The sequence below is a fragment of the Stegodyphus dumicola genome, chromosome 4 (genome assembly GCF_044657685.1).
Source record: "Stegodyphus dumicola isolate Sdum_Otavi_A_Nest chromosome 4, ASM4465768v1".
NCBI classification, from domain to species: Eukaryota; Metazoa; Arthropoda; class Arachnida; order Araneae; family Eresidae; genus Stegodyphus; species Stegodyphus dumicola.
The window spans coordinates 241,448,197-241,468,890 of record NC_140771.1 but is presented as its reverse complement, the minus strand read 5'-3'; the positions used below and the strand labels follow the sequence as shown (position 1 = coordinate 241,468,890).

Here is a 20,694-nt window from a genome sequence, read left to right as displayed (position 1 = left end):
GAACAAGTGCCACAAAAAAAAGACAAAGTATTCGCCGTCGTTTCAAAACAAGTGATTTACTCAATTTAATTGGCTTATGAAGAAAGACAACTTTAATGGAGAATGCAAATTATGTCATAAAACAGTTAATATTAAGTATGAGGGTGTTAGAGTTATAACTGTACATTCCCAAAGCAAGAAACACCAATCGTTAATATTGAATAGGGATTCTTCGCAAACGGTTTCGAACTTTTTCGTGAAGAAATCTTCAAAAGAAGAGGACAATATATCAACAATTGAAATTACTTCAATCTATCATGGGATTAAGCACCATCATAGTTTTAATAGCCAGGATTGCACAAGCAAGTTGTATAGCACACTATTTCCAGATTCTTCTTTGGCAAAAAAGATTTCTTGCGGTAGAACAAAATGTACAAGTATTTGCGAGAGTGTGCTTGCTCCTGGAGCTCAAGAAGTACTTTTACATGAGATTAAAGAAGCAGAGTTTTTTTCAGTTGCAACAGATGCGTCGAATAAAGGCAACGTTAAAATGTTTCCAGTAGTCATGCAATATTTTCATAAGGAAATTGGGATAAAACACGGACTACTCTGTTTTTACCGTGATCCCCAAGGAAAAAGTGGTGAGATTAAAAACCAGATTTGTCGAGTTTTCATCGAAATTAATTCAGATATAATAAATGTAACTTCGTTTGCTGCTAATAACGCTTCTGTCAATTTTGGCATAAATAATTTTGTGTATCAAAAACTTAAGATTGACAATGAAAACATTTTAAAAGCAAACTGTGAATGCTACACATTACAGAACTGCACAAAATTTGCATTAAAAGGCATAAAATTCGCCGTTGAAGCCTTAGTCTTGAAAGTTTGTTGTGAATTTTCAGCATATGCTAAATGAACAGAGACTTTGAAAGATTTCCACGCATTTTTTAATATTGAGTATCGCGACATTTTGCGCCATGTGCCAATTAGATGGCTATCTTCATTGCCAGTGTTAGAGCATTTGCTTTGTAATTGGCCAGCTTTACGGATGTATTTTATTGTAAAAGGAGAAGAAGAATGTAGTACAATTATTTGGCAAGCATTTAAAGACGAAAACTCACTGCCTTTGTGCTAATGTTACTTTTTTGCACGTTATGCAAATTTTCGATAATAAAATTAAAATCATCGAAAGTGATTTTGTTATTTGCACAGAATTGCACAATGTTATGCTTAAATCTGCCGAAAAATAACAAATAGAAAAAATGACAAATTTTTTGGTAGTTCAGTAAGAGATTTTTAAATGAAACGGACAAGGCTACGTTTTATAAAGGTGCAGACATTTTCTTTGAGAGATGTTTAGATTACCTGAAAAAATGGTATGATTTCGAAAACTGAGAGTATAGTAAATTGAGCATACTTTCAATGAAAAAACCGATTACGTGGGATGCTTTGTGAGACTTGGCCATTGATTTAAAGATCACGCTTGATGAAAATAAACTTTATGAAGATTTCTGCATTTTGAGGGAGGTTCAAGACAGCATTGTTAAATCAAATGTAAGAATTTATCTGAGATGGGCAAAATTTTTCTCAGCGGTCGAAAATAGAGTTGAAGATATGTTGATGAAAGTAGTTTCATTCGTTTGCCTATACCTGCATCAAACGCTGCCTGTGAACATGTTTTCAGTATAGGGGTCGATATATGAACTAAGGAAAGAAACCGTTTAAATGAAGAACATGTCAAGGCAGATATCCTAACGTCTTCAAATTTAAAATGGACTGCAGTTTTTTAAATTTGTTATTTCCAGACCAGATATTTTGAAATCCGTACAATCAAATGCAAAATATAAGTTCAAAATAAAATAAAAAGTTATGAAAATTGATATTTTTTTTTCTCCTCTCCTGGATTTTGACAACCAAGAGGTGGCAACCCTAGATGCGCAGCAGCACCACAGGTCTGAGGCTCAATCCTCGTGCTGGGCAAGGTTGACTCAGCATTTTATCCCTTGGGTCGATAAAATGAGTACCAAGTTTGATTGGGGACTAAACACTGGGATGGGGGGGGAGGCTGCGACAGGCTGACCACTTGTTCAAGGCATATGCTCACACACCCCGGGCAGATTTTTGGGCACTGCAGACCTTGGCCCGCTAGGGCTGTCGCACCACTGAGTTTAGTAGTAGTTAATCAGATGCAGTTATTATCATCTGTACTAGAATTATGTTTATTTTCCAAGGAAAGATTACTACCTTTTCTTGGGCTGTGTGTCTAAATCTGTATCTGTGTTATAAAATCTGTCTGTGTAATCTAAATATTTAATGAATGATGCACTGTAAAAAATGTATTATAGACATTTGTTTTCTTATTTATATGTATGCCATGCATATACTAATAATTTGCTATACTAGCTCTCAGTAATCATGTGTTATGCAGTCTACCACTTTTAGTTATTTATTTTAGATGATGGTACTAAAATTATTATTATTATTATTTTTTTTAAATCATATCTTTTTCTCTCCATTTAATTGAAATTTTGAATTTAAAAATAACATTTTAGTGTTGCCCTCTGAGAAATAACTAACTAAAAGCAGTGGATAGCATACTGCATTATTATCCGGTTTTCCTTACCATACTTTGGGTAAGATGCAGTAGAGACAGTCTACTCATTTACACTTACCAACTAGTATCCTTGATTCAGTTATGAAAATTTCATTGATTCAGTGTGATTTAAGATATGTAGTAGCATATATGTTTTAACAATAGTTTGTTATTAAGAATATCTTTTAATGTTATTATTCATTGTACAGTCCTCTTTTTTTTAAACCTCCAAACCTTTTTATCATTTTCTCCTCATAAAACTGTTATTCATTATTCTGCTCATTTTTAGCTTTGCTAGAAATATCTGCTGACCAGGTTTTAAGATTTAATTAAAAACTGGACATTTATTATCATCTGGACAAGTTTAAGATTTCCAAGGATTGTAAGATTTTTAAATCTTAAACTTGTGCAGATGATATTTCTGAGACATTAATTGAAGATAAAATAATGTGAAGATCATTGGCCTTTTTTTTTATAATCCATTTTTCTTTTGAAAGTCCAGTTAAAAGTTTATTTCTGTTAATATTTGTATGCAGTATTGCTCTTTTTTTGTTTCAGTAACATGTTCTGCACTTTTCATTTTGTTTTTATTTCATTATCTGCATTATTGTTCTTCAACTGTAATAACAGAAACATACATTTCTTCTGACAAAAAGAATGCATAGGTTGGCTGTAGGATTTTGGTCTTGCAAAAAAGATAATAGAAATTGCAAAAATTTCTTTTTTTTTTTTTTTTTTTTTTTCTTTTTATGAAAACTAATATCTTCCAAAAAATATCTACTTTGAAATATGAAACTTTAACAATTAAAAAATCTTAAATAAAATAAAAAGAGAAACTTCATAATTTTGTGAATACATGAAGTAATAACGAGTATCTTAAAGTACGATATCCAGAATATTTTTGTTGTCTTATTGTTATCAAGATCAATAATTTTTTTCTATTTTAATAATATAGTTTCAAGTTTCGAATGAATGTAATTTAATTGCCTTTGGTGCTTAAATAGAATGCAAAAGTAAATATAAAATTTATTAAAAAATGAATAAAATAGTTCTTTTCTTTTACAATCTTTGATTGTATTATCTAAAGACAGCTAAATTTTTATTTATTTAAGTAATGATATGATAAAAGGAAATAATGTTTTTTTACCAGATATTATGAAAGAGAATTTAGCAGCTGCTGGAGCCATGCTAATTGAATATGACCTATGCATATGCAACGGCATTTCTTGCTTAGTTATATAATAATTTAAATCTGCAGTTTCTTATTATAGACAAAGTCTTGTAACAAAACAATTTAAATACTTTTATAAAAACAATGAGTAGTTAAAGAATTGGTAACTCTTATTGAAATAATGACAAAGTTTTTGACCTTTTCACTTTTTTTGGTTTGATGGCCATAAACACGATCTGATATGAATAACTATTTTTTGGATAGGGTTTAATAATGCTTTTGCCAGGGATTCAATATAACTTTGAAAGGCGTTGATTTATTCATGTTATAACATATCCTCTTTTTTTAATATTTTGGAAGTGTCTTTTATTTAAAAATTATAACAGATAGCAACTTTTTGCTGTCAACAGTCATTGCCAGCACATTTCCACATTTCAGATTTTTTCAATCTGTATAATTTTCGCTAGCACAGAAGATGCTCCCTTTTTCGTTATACTGGGCATATAAAATACAGAGAAATTGATATGTATGTTCAATCTAGAAATTTGATCGTGTTACCAATCTGACTAAGATAGCACTTGTTTTCTTTGCTGGATCATAAAAATAGGAAATTATAACATTTTTTCATATAATTTTAAACTAATTGCAATGCAAGAATTGTTTCATTCCATAAATCACTTTCATCTTTCTCCAAAATCTGCTAATTCTTTGCTTGCTATAAATTGTTCCATTTTTATTCGCACCTTTTTAATCTTGCTTTTATCTTCATTGCTGAAAATTATGCCAGTAAATTTTCTGAACTGATACCAAAACAGCTGGGAGGGGAGTATGTGCCCATTACTATGGATTTCTATACTTACTAATATACAATGTCATGTAATTAATAGGGTTTTTGCTGGATATATGATTAATTAGTGATCTGCTTGAAATAGTTGGAAATTTTTATTCCTTGGATCAGGCTACGTATTTGCAGTCAGCTTACTTACATTAACACTGTTTACAGATTCAGCCAAGGTACAGAGACGTGCTGTTGGGGCAGAAATGGGATTAGGGTGTTCAATTGACTCTAAAAAAATAGAGATCTGCTTTTTCCAAGTGCTGATGTTACCTCAGATTGTTGCTATGTTAATCAGGCTTATGTGTTATGATGTATTCTACATGTTTCTATCCATAGTTATGCATATTTTTCATTGTTTACAGATGTGTTACACATTGAATATAATGAAATAGGAACTCACTTTTGGTATTATTTTACTGAAAAATTTGGAAATTCATGTTGATGGCAAAACATATCTGCTATCAGAATTCAATCAAAGTCAGGTATATCATTATACGCTACCATCTGTAGTGTGAAATATATAACTGAAAATTGTGAATAAATATGTTTATGTAATAAGAAATCATTAATTGTGAAAGTATTGCTGTGGTATGGTAACACGTAATACGGACAATATCTTTTTTTAAGGGGTGTAGGGTATATGAGGATTTATGCAGAGTTGTGTTGCAAATAATATGTGGAGTAATAGGCAAATGTAGATAATGTATGCAACATATAATAAATGAGTTTAGGTATTTTTTATGGCTGCAAATGTAATAATTGAGTTATGACAACTTTGTTTTACTTCCCAATTTAATGGCAATCTGGTTAAATTAAGAAAATTGAGAAATTCTGATTAAATAAGAAAAAATTAATAATTTATCATTAATAATAATTAACCTGAAAGCAAATGTTCTTAATTTTATGCAATTCAGTCTTAACATGTAAGTATTTAAGCAATTTAGTCTTAACATCTTTCATTTAAATGTCTGATAGAATGTTAAATGAATATTGTTAAGACTAAATTACATATGGAAAGAAGGATGTTAAGTTTTAACATCCTTTCTTTTCCTTTGTAGTTTAGGCTGAACAACATTTATGTATTAATTTTAACATTTATCTAACAGTCTTAACATGTACATAACTTTTGTAATGTAGTCTTATTTATGTAATCTAGTCTTTTAATATCTTCCAGGCAGAACAGGAAAAGTACCTGATGTAGTTTCCAAGCAAAATTTTCTTGCATCTGTGAGTCTAGCTATCGAACAAGCTGGAAAACTTGGATGTGGGAAGAATCGCCGAATTATGTGCATGTTTAACAGTTTCCAGGTATGTTTTAGTTTACATAATTAAAAATTTTTGTTAACTCTTACTTGACAGAATTGCATGAACTATCATATAGTGTAGTACATAATTTGAACAAATTCTGTGACTCTTTTTAATACCATTGACACAGAATATTATATGTACTCATATATATTTCAAATAGCTCTAAGCTAGTTTTATGTGATTGTTTCTTGAGGAATCTCATAATATAAAATGTTAACAGTTCAAACTTTCCATTGCTAGCAAAAACTTAGTATTTTGATATTGCATAATAATAAATTATTATTATTATGCTTGATTACTTTATTATTTTCTCTTGTCTTAATATATATGTGAGTCAAATGTTAGTTTCCAAAATTATCAATATATACATAAAAATAACAACATTTTATGCAGTAACTAATCAGTCTTATGCATTTTTTCTTGGGTGGGCACAAGACAAACTTAATTATCATTATCCAGTCCTGTGTGACTTGTTTTTGAAATGCAAATAATGGCACGCTGTCATTATTTATTTTTTCAATGCAATTCAGGATTTGATTCCATTCTTTATTCAATCAGAATAGTCTTTTTATTCAAAAATAATATTATTTAGAAAAACTCTTGAGATGGAGTACTAATGGCTGATTAGAAGCAGGACAGACATAAATGAATTCAAGATGGCTGAATGTTTTAAGACAGTTTGTAGTCTTTAAAAATTATACTCAATTAAAAAATTCTGAAACTTTGTTTGGAAGTTGAAACAAGATTACAGAGGTGGGAGTGAACTTCTCAAGATTAGTCTGTGTATGTAATTGCTTACTACTGTAAGAAATTAACTGTCAGGTAGCTGAATTTAGATGGAGGACTAATGCTCATTTAGAAGCAAGGCAGACATTAATGAATTGACAAGATGGCTAAATATTTTAAGACAGGTTGTTCTCTCTATTCTCTGCTAAAAAATTCCAAAACTTTTGTTTGGAAGTTGGGATAAGGTTACAGAAAAAGAAACTTTTCAAGATCAGTCTCTATCTGTAATTGCTCACCACTGTAAGAAACCGACTGTCAGGTAGCTGAATTAGACGTTGCGTCTGCTACTAGAAATTCTGTATTGCAGAAAACCCTAGACAGAAGGCTTAATAAGAAAGACCATATCCCATAAAGGCTTTTGTGTTATTGACTTCACAATAAAAGAAAACTCTCTTGAAGAGGTGCAAAAGAATCAAAGCAACAGTTCTTTTCAGTGGAGAAGGGTGGAAATTCGAGTGAATCGACTGCCTTTCATGAACATGAAGATGAGCCAGTTTCTCTTAGAAAATTTGGTACTGCTCTGTTTGGGGGGGGGCACTGGCAATAAATTAAACCCTTTGACAAGCAGTGGGACACCGGGCGTCGCACCTTTCTTTACAGTTTTTACCTCCAAGATGAAAGCTGCAAAATTTCATTAAAAATATATACATTTATGCCTTTTAGTTTTCTAAATGTGTAATAGATAGCAGCAGTAGTATCTATCCATGGAAATAATGTGGAATAAATTCTTTTCATGTCTAATTTAGAAGCAGTTTTTTTCCTTAATTTCTTATTCAATTTCAATCGTCCGAACAACAGCTTTTGGTATTAAAACGAATATTTTTATCTGAAAAAGATAATTTTTTCTAATAAAAATTATTAATTCATATATATTAATTAAATTAAAAATGGTTGAAATTAAAAGATGGGACAAATATGTCCCACTGTGCATGGAGGAAATACTGCTACTAGGTGGCAGCACTGTTAAATTTTTTTAAAATTTCAAATATGTTCATTTCATATATAGATAATGCAAATTTATATTTTTTTAATAAATTGCAGTAATGTTAAAACTTGAAAAAGATTTAGTATTTTTTGTGAAAGAAATGAAAATATAATCCTGTAACATGAAATGTCACTAAATACTGATCCTAAGCAGAGGAAAGAGAGGTGAAATGTAAACAAACATGACAGCCTTCTAAACATCCTCCTTTTCAAAAAACATCTCTGTTTCAAATCTATTATGAGCTCATTAAAAAATACCTAAAACGTACTGGGAGCAATTTTTTTTATGTAATTTTTTTGAAATTTTTTTTTTTATTTTGTGAATATGATCAATGCTTTCTAGATAATTATTCAAAAACATTTTTTATATCTTGCAGTTTCATTTAGTTGTTAAAACTAGCATTTTATATAAGCATGTTAGAATTTACATTCTGGCAAAGATGGCATTTTATTGCTCTAGATACTCAATGGGGCAAGTGGTATGCCACCGCATCATGAATTACCTTAAAGGTTTACTTTCTTTTTTGCATGACATAACATTGTATTAGGGGCTAATTATCTATGTGTAAAGCCCCCCCTCTATTTTTTTTTTAATTTTTATTTTTTTTATTCACTGAACTTCAAAAGGTTAAAAACATCAAACACAAAATAAGACAAAAATTTGAAATCTAGATCCTAATCATGAATAATTAATTCCCATACAGAATAGCAACTTTATGGCAAATTAGACAAAGCAGCTTGCTTGTAAAAGATCAGTTGCTTGGTTAAAGGTTTCAGTCTCAACTTTTAAAATTAGAAGCAGGGAAGCATTTTAAGGGATTATCAGCCTTTTACTTTAAAATAGGCACTTCAGGAGCATAGTGACCTTCCTCTAATTTACGATCATAATGTGTATCATCATCCCATACTAACGAGATTTTAGCAAATCAGAGGATATGGCCTTTTTGTCATTGCAGTCATTATCATGATTATGTAGCTTGGTTTGGGAGCAAAAAATGACTTTGAAGTGTGCCTATTCTGTAGTAACACACTTTCCAGTATTTTCCGCATGCCATTTGTTTCATTTAGTAATTTGACTGGTTTTCTTCAGTGTTTATAATTATACAAAAAGCTTAGTGATAGAGAGGAAGAGGTGATTAACAATGCTTCATACTGACTCTACCAGCAAACTTTCGTGAAGGAACTGAACTCATTGTAAGGGTTTGAGCTTTTTAATGTCTGGAAATATTATGACAATACAGAATTCATTATAAGCTATTTCTCAGCCTGAGTAAGTGATATAATCAATCTGAGATCTTATTTCTGCTATGAAAGAAGTCATTTTATTAGTAGTAAAAAACCAGAATTCTAACATCATTAAATGTGAATAAAATTAAGAGCTATGTGAGAAGTAAATATTATAATGCCCCCTTTTTTTAATATTTTTTAAAAATATATGTTTCTCAAAATAAGTATTTATTACATATATATGTTTAATATTTTCTTTTGTGATAATTATATGTTGTATTATAAAAACTTTATTTTTTTGTTAGGTTGTACACTTTAATAAATCTCCTCTGATGGTCAGTTTAGTAGCAAGTGCTGAAGCCAATACTGGTAAGATAATAAATTTTTGCTTTCAGTATGCTGAGTTTAATATAGTTTTGTGTAATTCTTTTATTTTCATTTGTAATGCTATTTATTTTCATAGTTTTCCCCATGTGTAATGTGAATATGAGCCAGTTTCGCTGAGAGAATTCTCCATCCAAAGCATCTTTCCTCTTAGAAAGTGCGTGCTTTGCCATATTCAAATAACCTAACCTGATAGGTCTAGCTATGTTAGATAATGAATTAATTCTTCGCACTTTTTTGTAAAGCCTTTTTTTGTATCTGTTCTTCATTTTGTTTTGTTGAATATTGCAGCAATATGGCTTTTAAGCTAAAACTAGCAAAGGGGGGGGATTAATAAAATATGGAAGACATTTTTAAAAAAGTACTTTGATTTAAAATTAAGTATGGATGAACAATATAACATTGTAGTGCAATAGGTAGGAAACTTCTGTTCCTTAAATAATACAGTATAGTGACTAATATATCATTGTACTGCATTTCTTAACAAATATAGTGTAGTGGTAAACATTGTACTTCATTATTACAAGGTTTAGAATCTGAGTGGTAAAAAGAAGTTACAAAATAATATTAGACAAATAAAATGAAAAATTTCAATCTGTTTTGATTTGAAATCATATCTTAATTTGCTAATTGAGTAATAGGAAAAAAGATTACTTTTCAATGAAATTTATGTAAGAGTAGATTTTTACCTAAAATTATTGTATAACCATACAAAAGTAAGTATATCTGAAATATGGAATTTTCTAAACTCTTGCTATTTAGATTAAAGCAAAACATCAATAATATTGACAGTAAAAAATATCATACTTAACATCATATGAAACATTCCTTTTATAAAATTTTAAAATGCAATATGTTATGGATATGTTTCTGTTTGTATAGTTTCTAATTTTTCAACATTGATGATTCTTGTTGATATATGTTAATAATGATAAGGATGGATATGCAAAAATTTCAAATATATTTTGCTTGGTTTAATAAATATATAATAAACTGTAAGCTTAGTTCTGAAAATTAAAAAAAAAATATTTTCTTAGTATTCTTTAACACATTTTCCTCCCAAAAATGAATTTCATCTGTAGTAGTAGTTCATCTGTGTATAAATTATTTTCATTCTATTCTAAGAATTCATAGACCATTGAAATTGATATGTACTTTAATCTTTCGTTCTGAAAGTAAGAGTAGGGAAAAATCTGCCTAAAATTAGATCATACACTTTCATAGATTTATAGTTTAAGAAGATGAATTTAAAGTCTTTCTTTTCATATTAAGTCTTATGAAAGTCTTATGTAGTGTCTATTAATTAAAATTTTGCATTCGACCATTTTGAATATATTTAGTTCTGTTTTTCAGAAACTGTTTCAGAAACAATGCATGTTTAAGTCTTTACATGTATAATAGAAATATATTATTTTAGTAGCAGTAATTTCAGAATTGAAAAATTTTCTAATTTTTACAATTTTCCCATGTTAAATATTAATTAGTAAATGAAATTAATCTTAAATCATATTGTAAAATTGTTGCATGAAGCAGATTACTTTTCTTGAGGTTTAAACAACTTTAAATGTAGAAAAGATTTCATAAATTCTTTAGTTTACGTAAATAATTTAATTGGAAGTTCTGATATATCACTGTATTGGTTTTATCACATTTGAAATACCTATAGAAATATTTTTAAGCATATAATTTCCTTGAAATTTTTTTAGCAGACAATTTCTTCTTTAAAATGTAATAAAATCCTGTGATTTTGTAAAGTTTTTCAGATTTAAGTGTAGCTTGGAATATTTAAATACAGTAATGCTTTATTAATAAATTGTTTATGCATGTATTCACATTACTTAAATATCTTTAATATGTGTTATTAATATATGAACAACAGTAATATGCAGTTAATCTCTGAAATATTACAATATGTTTTTTATTTTAATTTTTTCATAATTTTATTCCCAGTAAATGTAACATTATTACTGAACTGCTCTTCTTCACCATAATATATTCTTTTGTCTTAATTATCTAAGGAACATTACTTCCTTAATCTTTTTTTTCAAGTAAAATATTTTTAAATCTTAAAATGCTGAATCAAAGGAATTTCAAAAGTTTTTGAATTTATAGCTGATCTTTGTACTAGCTAAGTGTCCTGAAGTTAATCAAGTTAAATGTTTAAGAGTAGAAAGATAAATTAAGCTGGATAATTAAGAAGTTAGGCATTTTTTGAAAGAGAAAGCCAGAATTTCACTAGTGCAGGCAATAAAAAATATTTATATGTATTTGTATAGTCTTTGCATTTCTAATTATTTGTACTTTTTAATTAACCCTCTCGCTGCATACTTTTCTTATCAAAATAGGTTCAAAAATTGCGTATTTTTTATTACATATTTCAAATCTACATATATTTTAATAGTTAAAATAGTTAAATTTTAATAGTTAAAATATACAAAAATTTTTTGTAAAAGAGTTTTTTTTTTCAATATAGAATTAGATCATAGAAAAAGGTTGTTAGAATACTGAAATTGAAGAAGAATTATATAAAAGGAAAATTTTGAAAATTAATATTGGTTAAATTATGATTTATTTTATAAAATACAAAGGTAAAACATATACAGTACAAAGTCTGTAATCCGGATGTCTATTATCCGGACCTCAAAGCCCCAAACTTTTTTCTTTCGTATGCTTTACGCATGCGCATTTAATGTTTAGACATGTGCATTTAGCATAAAAAAGGAAGCAACTTAAACAACTTACATTAAAAGAAATGTTTAATAAAGTAAACAAATAAATATTAAGCTCTTTTTTTTTTTTTGTAAATTTTGATACCCTTTAAGATCATAATTGCTCTTTATTTCATAAATTATGGTTTCATATTTTTAATTTTATAATTTCTGCTTGCCATCTTACCAGATTTAAATTGATGATCTATAATCTAATACTAGTACCATATACTAATGAAAATATTTGCGTAATGTAATATTTTGCACATCAATTTTGTACCACTATTGAACATTTTCAATAGAAACTGAATTTTCCGATTCATCGCTATTTGCAGAAGAATCCGAGAAATTCTGATCAGTTTCACTATCTTCAATATACTTGAAATCATTGTCACAAATACCATCAGCAATATAGGTATATCACTCACGAAACGCTTCCAGACATCTTTGAACTCTCAAAAGCACGCGCAAAATGCTACATTATGTATTCTCATATATTTGGTAGAAATGTGGACAACTAACACCATCTGTTAGCCCACATCTAAATAAACAATTAAACATCACAGAAAAGCCGAAAGGAAACCTTGAACGGGGAAAGAGCGGGTTGCACAGTTAAATAGATGGGAAAAATTCAGCCCCGTGGAAATCGCGGGTTGCACTAATTTTCCTACTTCTATGTGTGTTGTCCATGGAAATCGCGGGATGCACAGCGAGAGGGTTAATGAATACAATTTTTTTAAAATAAAAATAACGAAAAATTATTCTATAAAATTTTGAAGTTATGTCTAGTGAGTTCAGATAGTGGTTGAGTGCAGTAGATGTCAACAATCTAGAGTAGACTCAAAATTAAAACTGACTTTTCTGAAGTTAATCTAAAGAAAATATATGCACATATGATTAAATAACATCCCATTTTATTTCACAGCAATAGAGGATTAAAAAAAGGTAAAACAAGCAATAATAAAATTTATAGCTACTCTGTCCTTAATGTATTTATTTGGTTATGAAAGAAAAAAAAAATATCCCCTCCTGTGAGTGTGTCTGGTAGTCAAGTCTATTTGTATCTCATATGGAACAAGTCAAATTCTTTTCAGTAAATGTTCTGATAGTGATCTTGATGAACATGTCTGCATATGTCATTATAGTATTCTAATGCCATAGTCTGAAGTTTCCATAGTTTTGGAAATTGCATAATTAGGGTTATTTTACATCAGTGTGTTTAGTGTAACTGCTTCCTTTTCTCCCCTTCCCTTTAAAAAGATTTATAAAGAGATGTTGTCTTAGTTTCCTGTTGAATGAAATATACATCTTTTATTAGTTGTCTCAGCTACTGCAGTCATGACGTTAAGGCTAGACTGATATATTTGGCTTCTGTGGAATGTAAAGATAGCTTTTTTCGTGCTTAGCCATGATATTGTGTTGTTTCTTGTTTTAAGTACAGTGGAACCTCGAGATACGGGTTTAATTCATTCCAGCATTGAGCTCGTATAGTGAATTTCTCGTGTTTGGAAACAAACTTCCCCATTGAAAATAATGGAGATCCAGTTAATCCGTTCTGCATCCTCAAAAATATCAACATAAAATTTTTTTTTCCTAATATATAACACTGGTAAATAATATAACTGTAGTTTACCTTTATGATAGCTTCCAGCACCGACTTTTTAACTGCTTCTCTTTAATCCACACCAACAACAGCTTCTCAACACCTTCTAGGAGTTTTGGATGGTGCTTGGAAGTAACAGTAACTCTTTTGGTTGCATCAAGTTTCTTAATTTCTTCCTTCTTCAGAATAGTGCCAATCGTCGATGTCGAAAGGCCATAAGTCTTTGCCAATTCCGTCACTCTTAACGCATGCTTGTTTATCTATGATTTCTTTCTTAACTTCAATGGCCATGGGTTCCTTATTTTTCTCTCCAGCACTATCTGAGGCAGCAGTCTTCTTGGAAGGCATCATGAAATAATTACTTTCACATTAAAGGTAATAAACAATTGTGCACAAACACATCATCAAAGAACAATATCAAAAACACAAGAAACACAGCATCAAAGAACCCCGAGTGATCTGACGAGTCGGATCGGGAAATGTCACGACACATACCAACAGTTTGGCTCATTAGAGTCAGTACTCGTATTTAGAGACACATTTTTTGCTCATACTTTCCTCCTATCTCGAATTTCTCATGTATAGAGCTGCTTGTATCTCAAGGTTCCACTGTATATAATCCAGTTTGGATTTTCCGCCAGATACTGGTGACAGTATCACTGATGATCTTTGATGATTAGTTTACAGTTTGTTTTTAAATATAATTTATTATTGATGGATTTTATATTCTTCCCCAAGTATTCCAATAGAATTCTCTTTGTCAAGTCTTGACACTGTTATTAAATACAAAATTGCTTACACTGCTTATTATTGTTTGTCGGGGAATCTACTCTCTTCTTTATTTTTGTTTTTCATTAAAGTTCATATTCATGGGTATGTAACTTATTTTCTTTTCTGATTCATTGTGAATTTATTGAATGTAGTTTTAATCTTATTAGCTTGTTGGAATTTAAACTTAAAAACCTATCCTCTTTCAATTTTGATTCTGAAATATTTGGACATTTCAAATGTCAAAATTTTCTTGGAGTATTTGTTTAACTTTCTGAGTTGATTCATACTTATCATTCACCACTAATACATTATTGGCATATTGTTATTAAAGTTTTTGCATTTTCTTTGTGTAATGAAAAGGAGCATGGATTAACTTTCACTTGGATATATTCTTTGTTGCATAAAATTTGATCTGTTTTGTGATTCCAGTTTCTGTCTACTTACTTTTTCTTTTCTACAACATATTTTTTTTCTTTTGGTTAATAGACTTTTTATTCCTTTGGTGAAACATAACCTCCTAGTTGATTCATATGTATTTTGTTTTTAGGTCTTTGTATAGATATACTGTTTTAACTCCCATGTAGAGGTGCCGAAATTATTTATGTGCATGTTCTTTTGAGCCTGATGTCAAGATTGTCTTAATTGTAGTGTATTTTATGACTGATGCAAATATCTCATTATAATCATGCCCATGCTTTTGGCAATATTATTTAGCTACTATATGAACTTTATTTCTTATGATACAACTTGTAGCACCATATTTTGTTTTGAATGTCCACATATTTCCAGTTGCTTTCTTTCCATCTGGAAGATCAGCTGCAAAGTAACTAAAAAAAGTTCTTGCTCTTTGTGATCATCAGAAGCAGACAGATATCCAACATACTCATACGTTAATCAGTGTTAGGTCTCAAAGTAATCTTCATCAACATCCAATACCCTTTGTCAACATTCTTGCAGCTGTAAAATGTTCTGTAACCTTGAGGCTCTTGGACACAAAGAAGTCTGTGAGTTCCCATTGGCTGCTTTTCAGGCCTTGTCATCCAAACCTGTGGTAACCTACTGCTGTGTTCATCATAAAGTTAAAAATCTCCTGACATGAACTTTTGGAACCAGTTTGGTAGTGCATTCATTCACAACAACCTCCTCAAATGCCTGACATATTTACCTATTTGATGTAGCTGCTGACAAGCCCATTTTAAAACCATACTTTAAACAACTGCAGATGAACTGCTTCTATATCTCCGTATCTCTTTGACACTATAAAAACTGTGGAGGCTGTGTGTGCAATAACATACCTGTATTAATGCAGGTTAATGTTTACATTAACCCTCTCTTGCTTTTCCATCATGCGAGTCACTTTGTTTCCTCTCTCTTGCTTAAAAATGGCAGGAATGTGTTTTCTTCATAGTTCCCATTTATTATTTAATTTCTCAAGTGATGTTTGATATTATTAAAAAAATTAGCGATTTTTCTCCCTGGAGCAAATTACAAAAAAAAAAAAAAAAAAAAAAAAAAAAAACCCTATTTACAAAAAACCAATATTACATGGTTGGAATGATTGTTAATACATTGTGTGTCTCCCAGATGATGCAATATAGTCTGGACAATGCCTAGGCATGCCGAGTATCAAATTATCGATCTGATCTTGGGGGATATTACACCACTCAAAAAGCAATGCTCTTCGAAGTTCCGATAGACATGTAGGAGGAGGTTGACGGGCTGCAACTCGTCTGCCAAGCATGTTCCACACGTGCTCTACTGGATTCAAGTCCGGTGAGAATGCTGGCCAGTCCATACGAATGATATCCTCCGATTGAAGGCATTCGCTTACGATGTTTGCACGGTGAGGACGAGCGTTGTCATCCATAAACACAAATTGTGTGCCCATGGCGCCCCGAAACAAACATACATGTTGTTCCAGAATGACATCCCGATAGATTTGGCTTGTCATGGTTCCAATTTTAACATGCAGGTCAGTTCTGGAACCCAGAATAATTCCACCCCAAACGTGCACTTCTGCACCACCGTAACGGTGCCGTTTAATGATGTTTTCTTGGTGGTAATGGGTACCTGGAGCTCTCCATATGAAAGTCCGGGGAGAATCAGACTGCAAGCTAAACCTGGACTCATCAGAAAACATCACACAAGCCCACTGTTGCGGTGTCCACAATGCATGCTCTTTACTCCAGGCTAACTGCAGGCGACAGTGAGTTGCAGTAAGTGGAATGCATCTGACAGGTTTACAAGCATATAGACCAATCTGCCCTAAGCGTCTGTACACGGTCTGCCTTGAAATTGTCGTACTAGTGGCTGAAGAGAGCTGACGAGACAGGTCTGAGAATGTGCTCCGCCTGTTTCTTTTGGCAGTAACTACCAAATACCGGTCCTCATTCAGCATTGTAATTCTGGGGCGACCTGTGCTGTAACGTCTACTCACATTACCATCATCTTGGAATCGTTGCCAAAGCCTGGAGATGACACTCTGGGCAATTCCAAGTTCGTCTGATACTTCCAGTTGGGTACGCCCACATTCCAGACAGCCGATAATTCTACCACGTAAAAAGTCATCCAAATGCGTCCTTTGTGTCATAACTATTCGGTTATTGCACTGAAATGCTTATAAAGCGCCTGCGAACAACTTTACTTCTTTGCGTGTATTCCTTATATATCACTGTCTTACACTCTCGTCATTGTGACGTATCATCGGTATCATCTGGTTACTTCCTGAAATTTGCATATGATTCTTGAAGATGTGTGTAGTGATTTTACAAGTGATATATTTATTTTTAGAGTTCGATTTCCGCGTGACTCCGAATTATCCTTAATTTATGGACGTGAGTGTAAATGTCCTGAAGTATTTCTTTCCACCTTGAGATGTACTAATTGGTCTACAAACATCCAGTTGTATTGATTCCAGAATTAATTTTGCTCCATAGTTGTTTTACATAGCATGCGGTAATTCAGACATTTTGCTTCTAATGAAACATTGTTATTCATTGTTTTTTCAGATTTCTCCATATATCTTTATTCCACTTGCTAACTAATTATTCTTCAGCCTTTTGATAGCATCGTAATCTGTATATATAATCGTCTATGCCAGAGATCAATGTTGTTTTCACCCTTTTTAGTAACTCCAGTTAGTTTTTTTCCTTCTCACAATTCAGTTATTTTATGTAATTTTTTTTTTTTTTTTTTTGCTTTTGCTATAGTCTTTTTTCTTTATTCTATAGTTGTCTTCTTGATGTGTTACGATAAACTCTTTGTTTTCAGTTTTTTATATGGATATTAGTCCTCCTTCGAAGTTTTTAACGTACAGAACCTCTACACATTTTATTTTTGTTTGATTATCTTCACTATATATGCAGTTAAATATCCTTCTCCAATGCCTTCATATTTGATTTGAGTTCCATTAGTAATTGTTATTTGCTTCTAATTCCATGATAAAATTTATATCGTTCTGATTCGACTGACCAATTTGCATTGTGGAATTTTCTTACTTTAGTAACTTTGAATGTATTCTTTGAATGTGTTCGGTTTTCTCATCTTCATATATATACAGGGTGTCCCGTAAAAGTTGGGACAAACTTCTGGGGGAGGTAGGGCACATCATAAGAATTAATAATCACATAGGAACCCATGCCCAGCAACATCACTGTATGCTGCCAGGGATGTTGTACAGGAGAGAGTGCTAGTGGAAAGTGAGGATTGCTTCATTCGAGTGGTAGGTACCATACAAAGAGAATGGAACGCTGTACGAACGGAGAGCTTGAAGACATGTGCTTAGTGTATAGAATAGCTGATGGTAATAGATGAGCTGCTGCATGCATTTATCGAGAACGCTTTCCCGACAGATATCAACCAAGCCAAAGTTTGTTTGCACATCTGCATCAAAATTTGTGCTGCTATGGGTCATCAAGTGGTAGGACAAAGTGAGGAAAATTAAGAAGTGAGGGCAGGCCACGATCGATTCACTTGGTCGTTAGGGAAGAAAGTTTGTTGGATATGGTGGAGAGTAACCAGCATACGTGCTATTGCCTTTGAATTAAAAATGTCTTATACCAGTGTCCAGTGTGTCTTGAATGTCTTCCACGCCTTTTGTCTCCAAAGGGTTCAGTTAGTGCTCCCCGATAACCATCCTGAATGTGTGCATTTCGTACAGTGGTTTCTGCAAGAAAATGCCTGTAATGTTAATTTCCCAGCTTATGTGTTGTTTATGGATGAGGCCATATTTAATAGGGATGGCATAATCAATCACCACAATCAGCATTTGTGGGCTCAAGAAAACTCCCTCGGTGTGCGGCATCACAACACTTCAAAGTTAATGTGTGGGCAGGTTTTGGTCGGCAGCTGCTTAATTCTGCTTGTGGAGAGCCATCAAAAGTGTCCTGTATCACGATGCTGTTATGTCTGAAATGGATCTTGTGGAAAGACTCGTCTGTCCAGCTGCTACAATCAAAGAAACTTCCCATGTGTTTGAACACGTCCGGCAATCAATGGTCCATAACTTTATGATAAGTTGCTTAGTACTGTAATATCACTATCCTTTATATCTTCAGTGAGCCCTCACAGTTCAGCTGTCTTCAACATTTTGTTGATGTGTTCTTTGCATTTGAATTCATTTTCTACTTATGCAACTTTCCGAGAAGAGGAAGTTTGCTTTAGAATTTTGTCTCTGATTATTTTGCATTTATTTAGCTGTTGTTTTATCTCCTATGTGTTCAATCTGGTTATGTTCTACAAGTAAACTTATAACTTTTGCATGCTTGTCTCAGTTTCTTCACTCAGCAGTGATTGGTGAATAACTTCTAACATGTATTTAACTAACTGACATTTGTTACTGTTTAGTTTCGTGATAGAGTACTTACTTATATTTGTAGCAAAAATGAAATCAACATTACAACTCTTATCTCTCCCAAATTAATTTAGAGAAGATGTATCCATACATGATCAAATAATGATCCGTTCTATTTTATAGCAACAAAGCGAAAAGAAAAAGGGTGAAACAAGCACTAATAAAATTTACAGCTACTTATGTTTCATGTTCATATTTACATACATATGTATTTATGTATGTACGGAGCAACTTGTTACAAAGTTTTTTTTTACTTACAGTCTATTCATTTAGATGAACAGTTCTGCATAAAAAAAATCTATTATTCTCCTCAGTTATGTAACATGAACCATGTAATGTCTTACTTATGTTTTTATAAATGTAAGTGCAGTATATTTTTTACAGGACTTTTGTTGAGCTTAGAATCAGAATTAAATGATTTCATAGAAGATTTAAAAGCTGTGATCGACATTGGAAATCATTGAGGAGGAGGAGGAGAAGAAATGAGTTTCGTATATATTTATGTTCCTTTTTTTAAATTTTATTTTGTTTGTGATAAGAATTGAAATTCTCACTCAATGTCAGCAGTGAACTACTTTCGTATAGAGCATTAACAGAAAATTTGTATATAAGATCTTAATTTTTTTGTAACATGTAAAATAAAATATTTTCTAATATTTAGTATTTTTCTAATTTTTTGAGCTAATGTAAATAACAAGAATGAAGAACAAAAAAATTGCTAAAAGTTTTGAAGTACCCATATATATCTAGAAAGTATGTACACATATCGCTGACAAGTCTGAACTGTTTTGGATGTCACTGGAACCCTTGGTATGTCTACAGTTTAACAAAGATTTACCATTACGGACACTTACCAGCAGGCCCACTTCAAGCCTAATCGGCGCTGTCGTGCAAATGTCTAGCATGCGCCTTTATGCAGTGACGATATTAAAGGGAAATTGCTTATGGTTAACACTTAAAATGAAGCATTATTAACATAATAATGTGAAAAAAAAATTACATTTTATCTTTTAATTTGTCTAAATAGGCAAACATTTTGTGCTTTGTTAAAATCCACACTCAGATATATTTATTGAAGAATCATATATATATTTAGGCACCCAACTGGTATAGTGGTTAGCGATACTGCCTGCTATGCTGAACGTCCCAGGTTTGAATCCTGAAGAAGGCATGGATTTTTGTAAATGTATAGTGTCTGTGCGGCATGGGGGCCTAAATATGTGCCGAACTGAAAACCTCCCGAGAGGTTGGTGGTAGGGTAAGAGGGGGTACAAAATGCTCTGATCCCCCCTGGAGGGCTCTCCATCAAAATTGAGGACGAAACTGAGCTAAATTGCACTCTCACCTGTAAGGTGCTCAGGGTTTATGAGAATGACAGGTATAACGTGAGCTCCTTGGCACGCGAAGTTTCGTGAGCTTGGGCTGACTGTAGGTTAGACAAGTCAGCATTAGTCAAATTAGTCAAAAACAACAACGTGTTATACAAAAGT

The 20,694-nt window shown here is 31.7% G+C and overlaps 1 protein-coding gene across 3 annotated transcripts in view; it reads left to right on the top strand.

Annotated features, from left to right (window-relative positions):
- The window catches only part of Lamtor3 (Late endosomal/lysosomal adaptor, MAPK and MTOR activator 3), a 45,619-nt gene extending 25,755 nt beyond the window's left edge, over positions 1-19,864 (top strand). For all 3 annotated transcript variants that reach the window (XM_035360249.2, XM_035360250.2, XM_035360248.2), the window contains exons 5-7: positions 5,756-5,889; positions 9,192-9,255; positions 19,589-19,864. In XM_035360249.2, coding sequence (XP_035216140.1) covers positions 5,756-5,889; positions 9,192-9,255; positions 19,589-19,668 — 278 coding nt within the window. In that variant the 3' untranslated portion in view covers positions 19,669-19,864. The remainder of the gene's footprint in view (positions 1-5,755; positions 5,890-9,191; positions 9,256-19,588) is intronic.
- The last annotated feature ends 830 nt before the right edge of the window (positions 19,865-20,694 follow it).